The sequence below is a fragment of the Harpia harpyja genome, chromosome 13 (genome assembly GCF_026419915.1).
Source record: "Harpia harpyja isolate bHarHar1 chromosome 13, bHarHar1 primary haplotype, whole genome shotgun sequence".
NCBI classification, from domain to species: domain Eukaryota; kingdom Metazoa; phylum Chordata; class Aves; order Accipitriformes; family Accipitridae; genus Harpia; species Harpia harpyja.
The window spans coordinates 6713520-6735645 of NC_068952.1; the positions used below are offsets into that span (position 1 = coordinate 6713520).

At 39.8% G+C, this 22126-nt stretch overlaps 1 protein-coding gene across 7 annotated transcripts in view; it reads left to right on the forward strand.

Annotated features, from left to right (window-relative positions):
- ENAH (ENAH actin regulator) overlaps positions 1–22126 on the forward strand; it is a 100465-nt gene that overhangs the window by 72821 nt on the left and 5518 nt on the right. For 2 of the 7 annotated variants that reach the window (XM_052805938.1, XM_052805940.1), the window contains 9 exons: positions 3953–4272; positions 5493–6293; positions 8161–8468; positions 8737–8873; positions 9284–9338; positions 9639–9687; positions 12966–13032; positions 15542–15604; positions 19868–19946. In XM_052805938.1, coding sequence (XP_052661898.1) covers positions 3953–4272; positions 5493–6293; positions 8161–8468; positions 8737–8873; positions 9284–9338; positions 9639–9687; positions 12966–13032; positions 15542–15604; positions 19868–19946 — 1879 coding nt within the window. The remainder of the gene's footprint in view (positions 1–3952; positions 4273–5492; positions 6294–8160; positions 8469–8736; positions 8874–9283; positions 9339–9638; positions 9688–12965; positions 13033–15541; positions 15605–19867; positions 19947–22126) is intronic. The other 5 variants (XM_052805941.1, XM_052805939.1, XM_052805942.1 and 2 more) reach the window with 5 other exon arrangements.

The following is a 22126-nucleotide window of genomic DNA, read 5'->3' on the forward strand; positions in this document are numbered from 1 at the left end:
TTTCCTGAAGAAAAGGAAAATGAGGATTCTTTTACAAAAATAAAATGTTAACTACTGAATCATGCCATATTTATTTAATAATGAGAACTTTTTTATTTGAGTCCTGTGTAGATGAAAGTGGTTGTGTCACTGCCTTTTGTCTGTATCTCAGTAGACAGCCAATACAATTTGATAGTATTGGTTGCTGACTGAAATATTCTTTGCTTTGGATTAAGTTTAAAGCGTATAAACACTTAGGTACATTTTGTTATGACACATGGCTATTGTGTGTCTTTATAGCTCTCTGAAGAGGAGGAAACCCCCAGGTAAGCTTCAGGGACATATTAACACATATTAGGAGAACTAGGCAATTGCAAACAGTTTGATTTAGGCATACATCTTATGCTTTAGCTAAAGTTGCATGTAATTACATGCTATATAGAGACAGAGTATATACATTTATATACACCCCCACCCCCCATATACTATAGTGTATATAGTACATACATATACACACATGTGCACTTACCCCTCTCAATAGTTAGAAAAGCTTGAAGTAAAACTGTTCTGGGCCAGGGCAAACACCTGGAATGCTTTCCTCTGCTATTCTCCTATCCTCTGGGCATTTTTGGTTCAATAGCTTCTTGTGTGTGACACAATTTCTGTTTTCTAAATGACCTCTAATGGTTTGATGTTATTTTGTGGGTTTTTTGTTGGTTTTGGGTTTTTGGGGGGGTGTTTTGGTTTGGTTTTTCTGTCGGCTTTTTTTTTTCCCCTTTCCTGTGGGCTTTTTCCTACTCTTTCTTTGAATCACTCTGGTAAGGAGTTCCATAGCTCATCTGCCTGATGTGCAGAGGTGCTTTTTTCCTTTGAGCTTTCCTCTTATTAGTTGCATCAAATCTTTCCTCCCAGCTGTTGTATTGGGATGTCCTCATCACTCAGGATTTTATAGACCAGAACGCAGAATTCCAGCTTCTTTAGTTATTTTTAAATGGAAGCTGTTTGGTACATTTGATCATAGTGTTGCTGCTCTTTGAACCTTTTCAGTTCTGCTGTTTTCTTCCTTTTGAGGTGGGAACAGAGATACAGGGTTGGTGAAGCAGGATGATGGTATTTTCTATACTGCTCTGTAATCCTTTCCTGATGTGTAGCATCTGATTTATGTTTTTGAACAGAACACGTCAATGAATGTTGTCATAGAACTGTCTGTTGTAACTGTCTTAGTTGTAACCCTAATATCTCATTCCTGAGTCAGTAGTCAACTCGAAGTCCAGCATTTTATATTATATGAATTTAGTAGATTTCCTCTCTCTCCCTTGCATCACTTCACTTGTATCTCAGTTGAGTTTTATTTGCCAATTTTATTGCCCAGTTACTTGGAACTAGAAGATCCATCAGTAGTTCTTCATAATCAGCCATCATCCTTGCTATCCTAAATAACTTAATATCAAGGCGCTTAGTCAAGAACACCTCACTGTTTCTTTTCCAGGTTGCTTATGAAGACATGCAATGGCACAGCTCTTGGTATGGCTTAATGCAGAACTGCCTTGGTGATGCTGCTGTTATGTGAAAAGTGACCTATATTGAGGTTCTGTTTCTGTAAAGAAATTAAGAACTTCGGAAAAAGAAAATTTAATCATCTGGCAGTTGCTTGATGTGTTGTTAAACTTAGTGAACTGATACCTTATAGTTTTATAAACTAAATATAACGTGAAATGTTTATAACCTCAAATGCCTTATCCACATTTTAGTTTTAGGATTAACAGTGTGTACATTTCTAGGTAGAATATGCTGATTTCTGGCAAATGAATGTAAAAAAAATGAACAAAATGAACAAGGCTGCTTTGGAGTCTGTAAATGTTGACTCCTGCTCTGAATAGTCTTTTAGCTACAAACATATGTGCATCCGCCTCTCCCTTACAAAAAAAGAGCCTAAAATGACCAAGTTGAAGTTAGCCATGATGAAAACCCCGCTTTCCTCTAATAACAGATTTTATCTGAGGGAAAAAGAGCACATAGTAAAACCAGTTTTGTACAATACAGAGCAAGCAAAAATGTAGTGCCAAAAATATTTTTAATATCTCTTTTGGAGCTTAAATTTCTGTGGTTTATATTGTATTCTCTTGATATTTTGTAGAAATCCTCTACTGGTTCCAAATATGTATCAGTCAATTACCAGACTTTTTGGTGGACTTCAGAGGCTAAAAATCAAGCATTTAACAAGCTGAGTTGCAGCCCTAATTTCTTAGTGACTGCTGTTACAACTTCATTATATGGGAGAGCAGGAGCTGAGGGAAGAACTGATACAGGAGCAGAACTATTTTGCTGCTTCTGAGGATGTTGGGTAACAAGTTTCTTAGGGAAGAGTCCTTTTGCTGTACGTAACTGGAACTTAATTGCTTACAGCAATTATGAATTTTCAATATCTACCAGTTTTTTTGTTCATAAAGGAAAAACATTGTTCTGAAAGAGGATGGACTTCAATAGTAACAGTGCATGGACTGGGGGTTCCGTTCTGCCAGTATTTTCTGTGCATGAATAGGATTGAAATAGCTGAAGTTCCCCTCATTTTCAGACTTCAGTTTTGTATGGCTCTAAGCATATAGTATAGAATTACCAATGAACTTTCCAAGTAAGATTGCCCAGTGGCAGTCTATAGAAGACACATATCTAGTAGCTCAAGGTGTCAAAATTTAGGTCTCCTTTTTGCTTTATAGTTAAAAGCTGTCTGTGCTTTGTATTTGTTGAGAAGCTATCTTCAATTGGCATCTGAAGCATGGCAGAAAAAAATGGCTGTGTGCTTTATATACAAGTTTTTAAATGTCATGATTTTTTTTGAAAATAAGAATTCAAATAGAGGATGATAACTAACAACATTTTCAGTGATATGTACTGGCAGGAACATACTGGCCACAGCTTTGAGGAGGATGTGCCTAATTTTTGTTTTAGTAGTGAGTTCCCCGAAGAGATGAAAAAGCTTTGAAAATCAAAAAGCTATATTTCAGCCAGCTAAAAACATGTATCTTTTAAAAATATAATTAAAAAAAAACCCAAACAAAAAACCTAAAGAAAATACAAAACAAGTTGAGGGGAAAAAAAGGCAAAAGGGTTGTTTACAGCTTTTCCCACTGTATTTTTGCAGGAAGGTCCTTTCTTTCAGCCAGCCTAGTGGCTTTGGCAGCAAATTTTGCATGATTCCTTCTTACCCTTAGCAAGTTCTTTATATTTCCTCTGCCTGGCTTTTACTTGTTTTCCTCCTCTCCATGTCTTCTCCCTCTCTGCTTTCCTTTGCAAAGACTCCCATGAGCTGGAAACCCTGCCAGCTCCCTGCAGTGTTTCCTTGGCTGCTGCACCCTGGATTTTTTTCTGACCATGTCCAGTTTTCCTCTGCCTTCAGGGTGTTCTCATCTTGATGCCAGTTAAGTTGTATGTGCATATAGTATTATGCAGGTGGAGAGGGACGTGTACATTTTGATGTTTCTGTAAAATTTGGATAAATACTAGCTGACTAGTTTATTTGAAAAACATAATTTGTTTGAGGGTGTTTTTTTTAATGGGTATTTGTGTTACTGCTATTTCACTGTACTTTTATTCACTGCTTCGAGTATAAAATACTATGCAAAGCACAAATGTAACTCCATATTCCAAACTGGTAAGATCGTATCAGTTAGTAAATTATCAGCAGCAGCTTTCTATTCTTACCTCTTGAAAGCTGTCTCTTGGAATGTTAAATTAGTTAAGAGGAAATTGGATATATGATTCTTTTTACTGTAAACATAATAAAACTATTATCCGGCTCAGAAAAATGACATGTAGAATTAAGAATTTTACGTAGGTACAAATGCTGTGCTCTTGTTCTCGCTGGTGCAAAGATTGTTGAGTAGTTTATCTGTTCTTGTCCTCTAACAGTTGCTCAATATTTTTGGTTTTTGCTTTGTGACTTAGGTTTTTTTTCTTTTTTTTATGATTGTAGGCAGTTGCAAGAGCAACAGAGGCAGAAGGAGCTGGAACGGGAGAGGCTGGATCGTGAACGAATGGAACGGGAGAGGCTGGAGAGGGAGAGGCTAGAAAGGGAAAGACTTGAAAGAGAGCGTCTAGAACAGGAGCAACTGGAGAGAGAACGGCAAGAAAGGGAACGGCAAGAGCGCCTAGAAAGGGAGAGACAAGAGAAGGAGAGGCAGGATCGAGAAAGACTGGAACGACTTGAACGGGAAAGGCAAGAAAGAGAACGGCAAGAACAGTTGGAAAGGGAACAACTGGAATGGGAGAGAGAGAGAAGAATTTCAAATGCTGGTAAGAATTTAAAAACCAAGTGTATTCAAGTACTAGACTACTCTTTATGAGTTTGGGTGATGGAGTGGGAGAGAAGCAACAAAGGGCAGTGAGTACAGTGGTGTAACAACAGTCAGTATTTCAGGCTTCTGTTTGCTGGACTTGCTTCCTTTTTTTTATGGCAAGAAGTCCCAAGAGCTTTGACTTTCCTGTCATAATTTCCCATTAATGCTAAAATAAATTTTTTTGCACTATTTGCTCACTCCATTGCCATACTCTCTGACTGCTTGAAGAACTCGAATCTTATTGGGCACCTCCAACATTGGTTAAAGTATGATGAGTTAAAATTCCGTTATCATTGTTTGCTCTATTCAACAAGATGTATTCTTGTTACATAATTTGAAAAAAAAAAACCCCAAAACTAAACATATCAGGTTGAGTGTGTTAATGTAGAAGGTATGTACCTATATAAGGCAAAGTAGTAGCATGAGAAATGCCTTTCAGTATGAAGTCTTGCTTAATTTATCATTGTAGTAACATTACAGTGAAATGTATTGTATGTATGTGGAGATAAGATAATGCACTGCCTGCGGAAATATATCCAGTGATAACTGAAAGCTTTCTCATTTTGGTAATATAATGGAACATTAGTCAAGCACTTGGTTGTTCTTTAGTAACAAACTCAATTTATGTAAGAAGTCAGCTCATGGTAAAAGTCAAGGAATACTATGTAAGAGCTAGTCATTTTAGAGCAGAGGGTTTTATCGGTAGTTTTATTCCCAGTACTTCCAAGTTTGCGATGGAGCTTTTTCTGGGGAAGAGAAAGATGATACTTGCTGCCTATGGTATGAGTTTTATTAGTGGAGTTGTAACAAATGTTAAGATCACTACACTTGCTTGCAGTTTGCAACCAAACAAGAAGATAAAAGCTGATGAAAGACTGATTAATCAACCCTATATCTAATCCATCTCACAGATGGGATTTGAGAATACTTACTGTAAAAACGTACTTATAAATTCAAATGTTGGCACAAAAATAGTTGGTAAAATTTAAAAGCAGCTGTGATAATATGTAAAACTTTCCTAACAGTATTTTCACTTGTGCCTAATCCTCTGGTACTAACTGTAGTCTACATTTATACATTTTGTTTGAATGCTGGTTTTGTTGCTTCATTAGCTCCCTTTTTCTCTTTCTCCTTTTTTTATCCTGCCTTTGCTGCTGCTTTCCATCTTCTGTCCAGCTCCATCTTTCGACAACTCCCCGTATAGCACTCCACTTCCTGAATACTCCAGTTGCCAGCCTCCTTCAGCACCTCCTCCATCATATGCAAAAGCAGTCTCAGCACCAATGTCGGAGGCCACACCGGAGTACGCTGTAGTGACTTCTGCACCACCGACTTCCACTCCCCCTACACCGCCTCTAAGGCACTCTGCATCACGTTTTGCTACATCTTTAGGCTCAGCTTTCCACCCTGTTCTCCCCCATTATGCTACGGTTCCTCGTCCGCTGAACAAAAGTTCTCGGCCCCCTTCTCCCGTCAATGCCCCAGCGACTCTGCCTCCAAATACAAAGCCTGTTGCCTGGTCTGCGCCCAGTTTTGCCCCCCTTCCCCCGTCTCCTCCAGTAATGATAAGCAGTCCCCCAGGCAAAGCTACTGGTCCGAGACCTGTCCTCCCAGTGTCGGCTTCTAATCCAGTGACCCAAACGTCTACGTCTCCCACGGCTTCTAACGGGCTTCCTGAAAACCTGGCTTACCCGGTTCCTTCACCTTCTACCTCAGGTCCAACTCCACCTCCGCCACCTCCCCCCCCTCCACTGCCTTCCTTTCCGCCTCTGTCACTCTCTGGACCTCAAGCTTCTCCTTCTCCCAACTCCCCGAATGCCTCGACTCCCTCATCCAAGCCTAGTGTTCTCCCTTCTCCCTCTGCAGCTACCCCTGCCTCTGTTGAGAACTCTCTAAACTCTGTGCTGGGAGACTCCTCTGCTTCTGAGCCAGTCTTGCAGGCAGCCTCTCAGCCGATTGAACCTACGACCCAGCAGGGTAAGGCTTTCTGTTATTGCTACTAATGCACTAATCAGGAATGCAGTCGAAACCAATTGGTATCAAAGCCCGTAACTGCCCCAAAGAATTAATACAATGCTTCCAAAGTTGCAGTGATCTTAATACCACAACGAAATACCGTTTGGAAACTGGGGTAAGGGAAACTTTAAAGCTCCGTGGATAAGAGCCAGCATTCTGTGGCCTGTCGTAGGTAAAATTCTGATTTCTTAAGCTCTCGTCTGTCGAGGACAGAGCTTGTCGAATACTTGCTTGGTGAATCTGGCACTGTTAGTTTATTTGAAATGTGGTGTTAATAGGCAGCATCATTAGTTTCCTAATGGCAGCCAACATGGAAGAATGTATGTGCAGCTTTGGACATGCGAATGACCTTAAGCAAGGAATAATCTGAACCAGTTTGATACTCTATGTAGTTTCAAATTTAGAAAGTAGTATGTCACACCTACAGCATTTCTTTCTGTACAGTGGTCGTATTTTGATATATGGCTGTATGCACGCATATATACACACACACACACATATATACATACATACACACACAAAAGATGGGTGTCCCTGTGGTATTCTACCAGCGTAGATAAAAAGACTTTAGAGAAAAAGTTTGGTTAAGCAGGTGACAGTCTTAATGGACACTGTACCAATATGATAGAAATGTGTTTTACATGGATGTAAATGTTTCTGTTAACCTGAATCCTGCTTTTATATTGATTTAATAGATTTAGGTCTTTGTACGTAAGTCTGCAGTAGCTCAGCTAAAGGTGTGGGCGGAGGGACTCCTGGGGGATGAGCGGGCTGTGGCTTCATCACACACAAGTCATGCCGAGTAGATCCTGCTTATACCCTCTTGTCTGAAATGAAGGTGTGAGCTACTCTGGGATGGAGTGGAAAATAGGGTGAACGGCCTCACTTGTAGTATGGAATAAAAGCGTGCACTTGGATAGTGAGTGACACCAAGAGAGTTGAAAAGGCTTTTAAATTTATACAGTGGTTAGCAGAGTCGGAAACCAGGAAGACTCGTGTGTGAAATTCCTGCCTGTAAAGGTTGCTTAAGGTAGTTGCTCAGCTTTTTTAGTAGCTTACGGCAGTTTGGGTGAGGCAGGGAGGATGTGTAGGGCTGTTTTCTTAGTCACAATTTCTTAAACTGTTCCTATAATAATAACACAGTAATCATCAGAATATTCTTTCTTCAAAACACATTTTGTATTGCATATCAATGTGAGTTTAAAGCATTAAAGGAATCATGGATAAAAAAAATAGAAGAGCTTGTTCCCATCAGCTTAAAGTACATCAGTCTTCTATCTCACTAATTAGCGTTTGAATTAAATTATTAAAGTTGATTCCTGGAATCTTTTTTAGAGGAAAAATTTTTATACAGCTTAGAAATTAGTGTTGGAACTCAAACAGTTCAAGGGTTCAGGTGTTTGGGTGGCATGTTAAATGCTTGTTAGTACAATGAAAAGTCACTCTGTGTTTAGCACCATTTGGACAAACAGTATTGTTCCTATGTGATCTGTTGCTCGTGCCTTACTTGACTCTTTATAAAAGCTTTGCCTGTTCCCCGGTGTAAGATTCTTCTTGGTTGCAGCACAGAACCTGACTGGAGGGGTTTTGTATGTAAAAGTCTCTGAAACTGTCTGATCTCTTATAGCATATTATGTAATATTTTTAGTGTATTTAATAAGAATGCTTCTCTCCTGCTGAAACTTGCAGTGTTTTCTTGCCTATAAAAAGGATCCTTACCAGTATTAATGTCTCATACACTGAGCAAAAGAACCAGTATCTCGGTGGACGCAAGATCTTTCTTTTCTAAATCCTTAATATAGTCTATTTGTTTTGTCTTTGATACTAGGTGTTGTCCAAGGACCACCTGCACCTCCTCCCCCACCGCCCCTACCCCCTGGCCCAGCTCAGTCCTCAGTAGCAGCCCCACCTCCTCCTGGCCCACCACCACCACCTCCACTTCCACCTTCAGGGCCACCGCCGCCGCCACCACCACCTCCTCCGCTTCCTAGCCAAGTTCCTCCCGTTCCCCTTCCACCTCCTGCTCCCCCCCTCCCTGCCTCTGGATTTTCAGTGGGATTTGTGTCCGAAGAAAATCGCCCTTTAACTGGACTAGCAGCTGCACTTGCTGGAGCCAAACTTAGGAAAGTCTCACGGGTAAATACAACTCTTTTTGTTCCTTTCTCCAATTCCTGTGTCTAAGTCCTGTCTTCCTGAACTGGTTGTAATTTTTGTTCAAGATTAATGGCATATCAAGACTTCTGGGGTGGGCTTAATTCACTGTTCAAAAAGCATTACAGGATGTACTACCAGCCCATCACATTCTTTATACATTTGTTTCTTTCTCATATGTGAACTTTGCTTCTTGCATTAAGTCAGCTATAATTTTATGTGCACATCTGCTGTTACTTTGTGTATTATGCAGGGTGAAGACTCCTCCAGTTCAAGTGGAGGAGGAGGAGGCTCTGCTTCATCTAAAACAGAGAGTGGCCGTGGAAATGGTCCGCTTCCCTTGGGAGGCAGTGGGCTGATGGAAGAAATGAGCGCCCTGCTAGCCAGGAGGTAAGGAGCTGTTTCGGCTGTGCTCCAGATGCTTAGTCATCGCAGAGGTAGGATTTTGGGTGCCTGTTTGCAGCTGGCTAAGGATCAAATAAACATCAGCTTGCTCATGTGGTTGCTTTGTGAAGTTGATAATGTTTTATGAATAGCATTTTTACTTGAGTGTAATCGAGTACTTCTGTGTAAGTCTTTGTGCAGCAGTAGGGGAGGGGACACAGACTTCAAGAGGAGAAAGAATTGCACAGTTGCTTTGGCAGGAGGGCTTTGTCCTTGAAAGTATTTTGAAAGTACCTTTTTAAACACTAATTGTCAATTATCTAGCCATCAGGCTGTATATGTCTCTAATTACACTAAACAACATTCTTCCATCTTAAAGCCATGATGATCTGGGTAACTTTTGTTTCTGCTTATAGGAGAAGAATTGCTGAAAAGGGATCAACAGAACCAGAGCAGAAAGAAGATAAAACTGTGAGTTGAGAAACTTTATCTATTTCACATTATTCAATACTATATTATGAGAAAGATTCTAATGGTGTACATGAGAGATTAGTTGTACTTTACCATATATATACACATAACCACTCTTTTGTGAAGTGCATAGTGCTTGCACATTTTCTGCATACAATTGAGCAGAACCATTTAAATCTCTATAAGAAGCGAAATAAATATTTAAACAGTTGAGATTAATCTGTTAGATTCACAAGAGTCAAAGGTGGTTTTTTTTTTCTCTCCTCCTCCCTTTCTCCCTCTCTCCTCCCTTTTAATCAGGAAGAATCAGAGTCTTCAACGTCTAAAGTTTCTTCAACAAGCACACCTGGTAAGTAGCACACGTTTGTGAACTCTGTGACTCTATAATGCTAGTGAATGTGCATGAGTTGGGACAGTAGTTTGTTTCCTTCAAGGCAGACATGCAAGACTATCAGAGTCAGACAGAAACAGTTGCCACTTCCAGGTACCTTAGTAAAGATTCCCTCACATGCAGGTGTCCTTTCTAAATCAATATAAGTGCATGGAATAGAAATTCTTTAACCATGATTCCTCTGCTGAGGAATGCTTGCGGCAGAGTTTGGAACTGTGTAGCCAACGATTCTGCTGCAGTCAGTAAGGAAAGCTTACATCTCACCAGTTCTGTAGTTCGCCAAGGTGCATTGTCAGCATGCATATATATTCATGCTATAAATGCTTGTGTTACAAGGACTCAAGTGACTCTTAAGACTTTCTTTTCCTGTCCTTTAGTAGTACCTTCTTGTACCCTTAGCTTCCCTGGCCACCTCCCCCTATGTGCATACAAAAGGGGGAGGATGTGCCATGTAACCTGCAGTTTGTCATCCCAAAAGATACTGGAAGCAGAAAGAAAATGACTGGGTAATGAATATACCAGTTTTCAGTATATTCTAGCTTTCTCTGTTGATTGCTTGTCCGTGTGTATACTTCTTCACTAGATGATTCAGCCACTTGATGGTGTGCAGGCCTTAATATTGAAAACTACTGCTGTAGGGTGAACAAAACCCAGGTGGCCATTGGCTGTAGTATAAAAAGGAGCGCTAGGAGCTAAGTGTGTCTGGATGGAAATAACTGGAAACCTGTTAGTATTGAGATACGGTAGTCTAAAGAAATTAGACTGCAAGGCAATAAATGACTTAATACAAATCAAGTTTTTCATTCCCTACCTGCCCCCCCTTAGCTTAGGAGTTTGCTTCATTCTCTTAAACACAGAGATGATCTTAGCCTTGGGGAAATGACTGCTTTTGGAACACTTCTAATAATAATATAGGCCCAAAAGAGGGAAATCAAAACCAGTGGAAATGGAGTGGTTCCTTTAATTGGTTGTCATGATAAGAAGCCTCATCAAACTTCTTTAAAATGTCAAATGCATCCAGAGGTTTGACTGTTTCCTTTCAATGGAGAGATTTCACTTCGTTTCTTGATGATGTACAATGCTCTAGTAATGCTGTGCCTCATCATTGGAACATGTCTTTAAAATGTTCAAGAGGACTGCTTGGCATACTGAGCAGAGGCCAGGTCAAAAATTTGTGTAATTATGTCTAATTACCATTAATAATATAACTGAAATTGTTATACACAGACTTGCTAGCATTTACCTCTTTGGCATTGCGCTTACCCTTCCTATGTGCTGGTGTGGTGAACTATCAGAGTTCCACATTCTTTGTCAGGAGGAGTATGATGTTGAAAGGGGAGACATTTCTTCTGTCCTGTGCTTGGGTCTCCTTGCATTTATTTTGACACATTTCAACTCTGTTAAGGGGCTGTACTCTCTATCCCCCCTGTTGCTTACAGGGAGAGTTACACCATGATTACTTACACATACTAGTCCTTTTCTGTATATGCTATATTCCTTCTAGGGGAGGAAACACACAGTCACATAAAGCTAAGTAAAACCTAAGTTACAGCATGTTAGTTAATAATATAAAAAAACAAGCTCAAAGCCATGGGTTAGGCAACAGATGTATGACCCTTGGATAATGTTGCTGTTTCAGCTAGGTAAGGATAATCATGGGGCCCTTTAGCAAGCTGTAGCCATAGCAAAGGTTTCTCAATTTTGCAGATACAGCTAAAATAACTCCTTGGCAGGACAAGTCTTGAAGCCTGGTATATCAAATTAAGCTTAAGACTTACTACTAGCACTGGCAACCTGTAGCTGGCTGGGTCACAGGCTATGCTAGCAGACTTCTGCAATTCAGATACTCTTCTCAGGATCTAGCTGCATCCCAGAGAACTGCCTGGTCAATATGAGACTCTGAAAGGGCATTTCTGCCTGTTAGCTTGCCCAGCTTAGCAGAGCTGAGCAGTACAAGAGAAAGGGAACAAAACAAACCCAGATCTGAAATAAAGACTAAGATCAGTGGCACATTAAAGTCCTGAGTAAGTAATGATAGCGAGTAAGTAATGATAGCGAGTAAGTAATAACAATTCAGACTACAGAAAGACTGTTTTAACTTGTGCAGATTGTAAGGAATGAAAACCTTATCCATAAGGAATGAAGCATTTGTGGTGATAGGTATGTCCTGAGGAAAAGCTTAGGTGAGACCACTAAAGGAAAAAAAATCAATCTCATTTACCATGCGAGAACACAAACAGTCCTTAACTGAACTGTTTGCCTTGTTTTGGCTGTGATTTCTGTCTGTCTGCTGTTGACAAACCAACCTGCACAATAAAGCTAGCTTTCACATGTGACTTTAGATCACTGTAATAAACTCAGGATAGCGAATCAAAGTTTGAGAGCATTCTAAGCAGAACTGAAAGCAGGCTCCATAATGGAAAGTGAAGCATAAGCACGTATAAAGATAGGTTGGGCTTTTTAAACTTGACTACAAATTAGACTCATGCCTATAGACTAGGCCCAAAAGTCCTCTTCTGCAGTGTGTAACAGACTGCTTGCCCATAGAGTATAAGCTGCCCAGGTGGGAGAAGAGATGCACAGTAAAACTTCGTCGGGTATCATGGGTGGTGAGTAAACTATGATCTCTTCTGGATCCCAGGGCAACGTACCTTTATTTTTGAGTCTGTATTATTTTGAAAGGGGGAAATTATATATTGCAACTTTTGAAGTATCTTTTTGGGGACAAGACTTTGGAAAATAAATACCTTGTTGCTGAAAGGTATTCTAGCTGTGTGAGGTTGTATCATCCCTGCTGTCGCTTCATTGGAATTGACACTGAATTAATTTTCTATAATTCATTAACAGCTCAGGAAAACTCCTTTAGTTTAAAAACATCTTCCCCCCGTATTTTAAGCTATTTGGTTATAGTTCCAGAATTCCGTGTTTCACAACTGAAGTAATCAGATACATAAAGTATAGGCAGACTTTCTCCCAGGTGGATTAAGAATCAAATGGCATTTACAATGTCTAGTACAAAAGTGAGACTTTAAGATGCTATCACAACATAAATGGTAGTATGACTAAAAATAAGATGAATACAACAGGAGGTAGCTTAATATGAAAGACCTAATGCAATGTAGTAACAAAAAAAACCAACAGCAGCTGACTTAAGTTACCAGGAACTTGAAGTTTCCTCACATAAATTACACAACGAATAGAAAAAGAGTTTTTAATTTTCTCACTATGTTTTCCAGAACTAACAAGAAAGCCTTGGGAAAGAACAAATACAGTGAATGGAAGCAAGTCACCTGTTATCTCCAGGTACTCCCTTTTGTACCAGCTATCTTTTCCTTATGTATGCTGTTGTTGCTCATGCTGCTAAAGATACTGGACTGAAATACCAAAAATCACCTTAATATAGTATTAAAAGAAAAACATATGGGTTTAAAATGACTGCTGTGAAACTGCTTTTGGCAGTTTTAATTAAGAATGAAGAGTTACTTTTGGAGAACACTAGTAAATGAAACTTTTGACAGTAAAATCAAAAGTAAAACCCAAAAAGATTACTTAACAATTGCTGGTGTATAACTTCAATTATTAAGGTGTATGTTTGCCTGCAGCAATGTTTAATTCTTCTATTTCTTTAAATTTTTAAGTCTGAAATTTCTTGCAAGGGAAAACCAAATTCAGTGCTGTGATTCATATATTCAGTAGTAAATTTAGTGAACAGGTTTTCTCCTTTCTATTTCTGTGCTAGTCATAGAATGGTTATCTAGATATATAAGCCATCTGGGTAAGATTTGATTCCGTGACAGTTCTCAGTAGCTGTCTCATGCCAATCCAAGGAAGTCTATCCTAAAGAACCGTAGAAATATATCCTACATCCTTCAGTGCATTAACCAGTCTTTGGTAACTTGTCAGGTGGAACTTTGGTAGGCAGTGGGCATTTCAGTAGGCATTTCAGTATGCAAGAGAGTGAAATGGCTGCTTTAGCATTTTTATTTTTTGAGGTATATTTAATTGCCATTTACATTAAGCAGAAAGCTTGTGGTTATTTTAGAATTCCTGTATAGTCTGCATACAGAGGTTAAAGGATTCTGACCTGTGATAATCTGACAGTGTTAACCTGAATTTCTTGAGAGAAAACAAAAGTACATGTTAAACTTGAGAATGCTGTGTTTGAAATGACTTGAATTCTCCTTAAAATTCTGGCCTGTTGGAAACAGCTATGCAAGATTTGGTGATTAGAGAAGAAAAACCAATTATTCTCTAAGTGGCATTACTTGTGGTCAAGATTGCCATCGAAGTCTTCAGTTCTAAAACTGCAGCACTAAACACTCAGCCTGTATCAGTATTCTTGTCTGTCTTTCAGAAATAACTAAGTCCAGGAGCCTAAAATGTCTGCAGCCTTGATTCTGGTTGCTTGCTTTTGTTTTTTTTATCAAAAAGCAGGTGACATTGGTGGTGATGTCCTCTCTGCTATACTGTCAGTGTAGTAAAATACTGCTTTACCTTTAGCCTTGACTTCCCCCTACCTTCTTCCCTTTCACCCCCTGGTAGGTCTTGCCTGCTTTAACCAAGGTCTCTTGTTTTCAAGCAGATCGAGGTGTCAATACATGGCATTGAGGGGGAACTTGTCACAGAAGTAATTTGTGTAAGGAATCCTAAAGAGCATTTTAGATTTCATATTGTTTAAGACAGTTGCTGACCTGGCCCTTTGGCTATAGATACCCTATGGATAAGCAATTGAAGAAAGGAAAGTGAAGGGATTAGTAAATTGAGCAACTCTCCATAACAGACTCCTTTGGGGAGTCTGGGATGTCCTTAAGTCTTCATTCTACCTGTCCCTACAGCCATAGCTTCTTGTAAACTGTTTTCTGCATCTTATTTCATTGATCTTATTTCAACTGGTGAAATTCAGAGGTTACTGAGGTCTGTTTAAAAATGTTTTCTGACCTAGAGGAGTACAGAGGAGTCTTGAGACTTCTCTTGAGATGTATTGAGAAAATCTCTCCATCAAGCTTTTGTCTTCAGTCATCCAATGGAAAATGTTGACAGAATTCAGCTTGGTGAGAGCCTCACTGGGTGTACACTCTAAAAGTACTTCCAAAATAAGAATTCCATGTTTGTTAAATGTCAGTATTATTTTCCAGTGCTGTCATAACCTGCTGGAAGGTGCAATAGCATGTATTTTAAGACTGCTTGTACAGTTTTCTAGTCAATGTTGTTTACCTTGCCAGGATGAGGAATGTTTCATGGACTGAGAAAGAAAAGGTATTAGTAGAAGTCTCTCTTGAATATCTTTGCATTTTTCTTGATTCTCTACAGTTGCCAAGTCTATCTCAGCAAGCAGCTTGTTAAAGTAACTTTCTTTGAGTGAGTTAGTCAAAGGGTGCTGCTGTTTGAAACACTAATACTGTGTTTGCCAAAAGGGGATATCTTTCACCTGGTAAGGCTCAAGAACCTGCTTCTGGCCTCTACAGAGAGGATATGAGTCATTTACGGGGATAAAATAAAGCATACCTAAGAAACTGGCAAGTAAGCAAAATTTTCTCTTCAGAGCTTCCGAACAGGTAGACAATGAAGGAGTTGTTGTTCAGAATGAATGTTCTAAGTATTTTAAAATAACTAGTGTCCTGTTTAAATTCAGGCCTTTTTTTGGTAGCAGACTTTGAAAAGATTTAAGCTATGTGTTTTTAATATTTCCTGAAATGTTGAAATAGAACTCTTGGGACACAACTAGTGAAACTCCATGGTATTTAAGGTACTAAAACTGAACAAAATTAAGACCTATTATAGCTTGTTAAGGTAGTGTTTCTCCCCTTCATAGACGGGAATCTCCATGGAAAAATCTGCTTGCTTCTGAAAACAGGTTCTATGATTCATTAAACAGGTATCATCCTGTTGGGGTTTGAGACTTTGTAATAACCATTTTGACCAGTTCAGGGTTGGACTTTTTCTACATGGATTGGTAATCACCACACGCACCACCAGGTTCCTCTTCACATTTTGTCCTGTTGAGCCCATTTTTGGACTGCTTAAAAGCAGATGGTGTCAAAGGCAAATTGAGATGGCTTAAGAACCAGCTATGAATTCATGTTAAATACTGGTTTTCTGGCAGTCGCCACTTGCAAAGGTACAAATTCCTGTTGGATGTGCCAGGATTTAGTGAACCATTTGCAGTGTTTTGAGAAGCAGGTTTTTAAAAATGTAAGTTTAGATTCACAGGAATAGCAATTAATTTTCCAGGTGAGTTTTCACACGTGCTTTCCACAATTTAAGTAAAGATAACAAATAGATTTTGCCTGACAAATGTCGGAAAGGAAGAAAAAAAATTAAAAAAAAAAAAAAAAAAAAAGGACTTGTTAGACATAAATTAATGTTTCTGTTGGGAACATTCACCAGTTAGAATTAACATAATGTGTATTTTAAGCTGTAAATCTCAGTTTCACTCTCTGTAGTGGTAGTCATAAAATACTGACATTGAAAGCCTTCAGGTTTTAAGAGCTTTCCATAGGTAAAACATGTTACAAAGCCCCTCAGAAGTACTGAGTCAAATTCCAGCTTTGTTTTTCATGAAGGCAGTCATCGTGGTGACTACTTAATCTTTTGTATGAAAAGTTCCCCTTTTAGCTACTTATCTTGGGTGGTGTTTTCTGCATGTTGGCATGAATAAAATCTTTATCTTGCATGCTTGATTTAAGGTGGTTTAGGGACTATTGAGGTTGCCTCACTGTCCTGTTAGGCAATGCTATGAAAAACCACACGGGAGAGCTCTTTAGCCATCTTAGGATTGAATGATTGGGATGTTTTATTCACTAAATTTCAATAGCTAATGTTTTTCTTAATGGCAACTGCATTCACCATTAATCTTTCTTCTGAGCAAGTTGAAGAAGGAAAAATAGGATAATTTTGCAGGGAAGATGGCTAGATTTGCCTGAGATTAGAAATTATCTAGTTTACAAATTACAGTCTTTCATATTTGAATGAAGAATGTCTTGCATTTCAGAAAGCGAAAATGGAATACATTCTTAAGACTGAGTGGTAGAGTTTATAAAGAGGCTTTCCTATTGAGATTTTTGACAGATAGGAGTATATAGTGTATGATTGGTAGAGCTATCTTTTCTAAGAATTCTGAAGATCTGAAGCAAAAGAAACATGAAGCAGTCTGTCTGTGGAGAGCTCTTCTTTAAAGTAATCTCATTAAAATATTAGTCGTCAGTCATTTTATTAAAATATTAAAGTATATTCTTGTTTGGGTTCTTCCATTAAGGCAGGTAGTAGGTGCCTGTTACCCATTGCTAGGAATCGCATCTGATTCTTTTTTCAGTCATGTTGGGTAAATGCTGTAATGCCATGGTGTATGGGGACAAAGCGATAGTCAATGGAAATAATCAGAAACTATATATGGAGAATCTGAAAAACTCATGCTATTCTGCGTGGAGTAAGTCAGTGTTCACAGTTTGAGGTCTAAACTGCAAGTAACACTTCAAATACCAGATATGTGATGAAGCAGCAGTTGCCAAAGATCTCATCTTGAATGTTTTTGAGCTTGGAATTTTTTCATAACAAACTAAGCACGGTTGATTTACAAAACTCCTTAGATAAGATCCTAAGCTGTGGTTTGTCTTCATAGCATTAGCGCACACTGTAGATTTTCTGGTGGTTGCAAGGTGAATTCTATTTTCCAGCTTCTTCTGCTATCAAATTATTGAGTATTTTGTCTTCTGTCTTACTTGGTAGATCATGTTTTCATTTCGGTGTGTTTCAAGCAACAATAATGTTAGCAATTTCTCTATTCTAACTTATGCTTAAACAGCTGTAGACTTACATCTAAACAGCTGTAGCAATTGAGTATTGTGATCCCAAATGAAGAACTGAGCTGGTATAACAACACAGGATGTTCCTGCACACCTCTGCTTTGATGCAAAGTCCAGCAACAAAGGGACAGTTAATACAATCCCTTCTGCTGACTCTCTTTTGTGTGGTTAACTACTGGCAGTTTTTTCCTAAATGGGTGCCACTAGGCTTGACATAACTAACTTGTCAGTGCACAGAAGTAATCGTGAAGCATTAAAAAAATTGTCGAGAGGTTTCTACCACCTACACTGGAGTTAGTGCCTTTTGAAAAGATGAATGGACTCAGGTGTACCAATTTAAAATGTCCTGTCACCATAATTACTTGGTAGCTATGAATGTGTATGAAGGTTTTAATGAATTTTTTGAGTGTGCCAGGCTCTTCAATGACACAGGCACACCCTACTGCAGGTTAGGGGAAGGAAAAATAGGCAACTCTTGTGTCCCATGTTGTTTCTTAACGTTTTTCACACTGGGAACCTACAAGAGGTAAAAGTATCTGCTGGAGAGCACAAACCTGAGAAAGTTTCTGTAGTACCAAAATGAAATTTTGGTGCGCGTGCCCTTTTCTGTTGGGAGTCACATTTTAAGCATTTTGCTTCCGTTGGCAAATAAGAAAATAGTCCTGTCAGGTTATAAAAGTCATCAAGGCAATCCAGTATGAGGCTTATTCAGCTCGTACTGAACAAAAGACAGTGTATTCAGACAGTTTCTTCATGGATGAACTGCTGTCTTGTAAGGGAAGAAGCATGAAAACTGAAGGTAGTGATTTTGTAAAAACAAACAAACAAATATATATATAGGTTCACTATTCTTTTTCTTCTGAGAACAGGTTTTTTTGTTAGCTAAATTAAAAGTACATAAATAAATGGAAAAACTAAAGCAATGGATATACCGCTTGTGCCCCTCACACCTGCTTTGTTCTGAAAAAAGGTAGTTTTATACTGTTTATTTGAGAGAAGGTAAAGTGTAGAACTGTGTCTTTCCTGCTGGTTTGTCTTTTTTTGTTCCTGGCCACCTTTCATCATAATAAATAAGACTGCACGTTCAGGTAACAAATCCAGAAAAATGCAGTGTTTAATGAATTCCTTCAATTCCTCAAGTGAGTTGAGGCCAGGCTTTTTTGTTCAGTGAGGCCACATATGAGGACAATGAAATAGGACCCAATTTAGTCTACTAATACCCTGCCCTTCCTTAACGTTAGTATACTGTGATAATTCTAAACATTGGGGAAACCTCTTGATGTGAACTGTCAGCAGTTTTATCAACAGCTTATTTTTGGCTTAACATTTTATAGAGCAATGGAGAAGGAACGTTAGCCAAGATGTAAAAAGTAATTAAGAACAGCAGAACATTCCTCCCTCTTTGTCCCACACCACCCACCCATACATCCCTGCATTGGAGAACCATTTCTGTATTCCTACTGTTAGGATCTAGGTTCTGTCTCTGCTCATAGCTGTAGGTATGCAAAGCCCTGTGGAAGTGTAATAAGTACATGAGTCTGAGTTACACCTTGTATAAACAGAGGGGATCAGAAAAGAGAAGTGAGAAGGTAGAAAACCAGCTGCTTCTGGAATGCGTGTTAAAAATGCAAAATGATCTTGGTAAGCAAATTTTTGATGTCTTAAGAGAGTATTATGTAAGCAAACATTGAACATGACATAGTCCAAAACACTAGAGCTTCCTCTCAAGTATTATCTTATAAATCTTGCTGCTGTTACTGTATTTGCTTTCAGTAGCTTTAGAAAGCAATTGATGGAATAATTTAGGTTGGAGGGGAGTTAGATAAGGTTGCTCAGCCATGTCCTGTCAAATGTTGAAAATCTGCCAGGATGATTCCACAGCATTCATACAGTTACAGCATCAACATGTAGTCATTAGTTAGTGGGAGTGTTTCTTTGAGAGGGCCTCTTTTAAAATGAGTAAGCAATTGAAAAGGGAGAAGGGAAAGTATTTGACATTTGAAGGCATTGAGCTTTTCATGCCTGTTATGAAAAAATTAGAAACCACTGACAGTGAAATCTGTCTGCTACTTGAAAAGTTCTTGTTTTGAACTAATAACTCTTATGGTAATTAATATTTCCAATGTGTGGAAAATGTTCTTGGTTGTTGCTTTCTATTCTGTGTGGTATTTTGGGTCTGCCTGATTTTTTCCCACCCTCCCACTCCCAACATTTTTTTCATTCTGATTCTTTACTATGTTTTCGATAGATGAATGTTAGCAAGTTTGACGGCAAAGTCCTATGTGTCCTGTAATAATAAGTGACCAGTAATTCATGGATGTCTTTTTGTACTGCAGACCAAAATCTACACCAACGGGACAACCCAGTGCCAATGGAGTACAGTCAGAAGGTCTAGATTATGACAGATTGAAGCAGGTATGTATGTAATGCTTTGAATAGAAAACTTGCGTATAAGGGCTTGTAGCTGTCCAATACCAGTTTTTAACTGTTTTGTTAACTAGTTCCAAACTTAAATAATGATTTAGTAATTATTAGTTATTATTTTTCCCCAGACATGTCTCAGTATTCTTAGGAGCTGTAACTGTAGGATGGCGGCTTACACAGCCCCATTACTTTCTCACAGATGCTTGTTCCTGCTTTTGCATTAGACAGCACACACAAGGTGGTGTTGATACCATGAATGGAACTGGGAAACTGGTTTGCCTGGAAAACCTTTCCTTCTCTTCTCTCTATCAAACAAACAGCAAGCCCTCAGAGCAGTTCTAGCAGAACAAGTATTACTATGTTTTAATATCAGATATGAGCACCCATGGTCATGAGTGTGGTGGTGAAAGAGCATCCAGTGATACCCCCTTTTGTGTAGCTATCCTGGCTAAGAGCAGAGGATAGTCTTGTGGGAAGAAGGCGGTAGTCGCCTGCTGTCAGATGAGGAAAAGATGTTATGGGATGCTTTGTAAGTTACCCGTAGGTGACAGACCTTTGTCAAGTACAGTTGCTAAACAGACAAACCTGTGCAACCAGAGGCTCAGCAAGGGATCTCTTGTGACTTGTATGAAGACAGGAGCTATCAGTTAAGAGCATTAGTGATCTGTAGACTGAGCAGATGTTCCACATTCCTAAGAACAGGAGCACTCAGAGGGGCAAGTGAGTGTAAGGTATTTGTGTTCCTCTGACTACTGAGAAGTCCCCTGTTGCTGACGAGGCCCTAAGATGATCATCTTTGCTGCTGGTAGGTGCTTTCAGTGCAGATGTCCTTTTGAGAGCAGTTGTTGCCTGAGGCATTGGGCTGATGCTGACCTGAGTAGACTTGTGTAAAGCGTTTGGAGTTGTCCATGTGCGAGAATGCTACTGTGTATTTTTGCCCTGTTGTGCTTCGTGGTGCACCTAGTAATCTTTGGGCTCTTTGGGAACTGTGAGGCCAACGTGCAGCAGGGAAACCTGATTCCCGTGGGTGAGCAGCATTTCAGCATGGTGTCCCTGGTGTAGGTGGCAGTCTTGAAGAGGGGTGGTATGATGGGGGTGGCTGGCCTGCTGGTGGCTTGCTGAGTGATGCTTGGGGAAAAGCAGTACTGCACTTTCTCAGTGCCAGTATGAGTTGTGTGGTATGGGGAGTCATGTTTGAGGTCTTGCCAGTGCTTTTTCGCCACATTTGTCCATGCTGAGCTGGTGGAAGCTCTTTTTCTTGGGGAGCATGTTGAGATGGTGCTAGTTAACTTTACTGGCAGACACTATGAGCACACAGTGTATTGTGGGTGTGATCTGCCTCTTTTCCAGGCAAGGCTCTGCTGAAGTTGGATCCCTGCCCTTGAAAAGGGGAGCGATGTGCTTGCTGTTACTGGGGGGCTCTACATTCAGGAGTCTGTAGAGCGGTGGTTGGTTGTACAGTGGGCGGGTTCCAGACTTGGCAGGTTTGGGAGGTGGTTGGTTGTAGGGGTGTGGTGGTGTTGGCAGCAGTGGTTTTTAGAGGGGTGTGAATTGTGGAGTTGGAGGTGAAGGATCTTCCTGAAGTGGCATTTGGATCAACTGGCTGGTCCCCGAGTAGGGAGGGAGGTTCTGGAGCAGGTTCTACCTTGTTGGTTCGTTCTAGAGCAGGGGGGTTCCGGCTCAGCAGTCTGTTCCAGAGTGAGTTCGTGGTTGGTGATTGGTTCTAGAGCATGTCTTCTGGCTCAGTGGGTGGTTCTAGAGCAGGTTCTGGTGTTGCGGCTGATTCTAGATCATAATCTGGCTCTGGGTGGTTCTAGAGCAGGTTCTGGCCTAGTGGGTGGTTCTGGAGTGTGTGTGGGGTTGTTCTAGAATCCAGTTGAAGGGGTACTCCTGTCATCTCAAAAGGATTTGTGGTACTCTTGCTACAGCTTCCATGAAATGCTGCTGCTGATAGCAGTCTGGCTGCCTTTATTTAAATTCTGGGGTTTTTTTCTGGGGTGCTTTTTTTTCTTCTCTGTGGCCCTTCTGAGTTGAAGGCACAGAGGATGGGGATCCTATCAGCCCATAAAGCACAGCTCTCCCAAGTTTCCAGCATGCCGACTCTTGCTGCCTCTGTTAAGATTCTTTTCTCTGGAGGCAAAATTGTCTCTCACTGTTTCTACTGGACACAT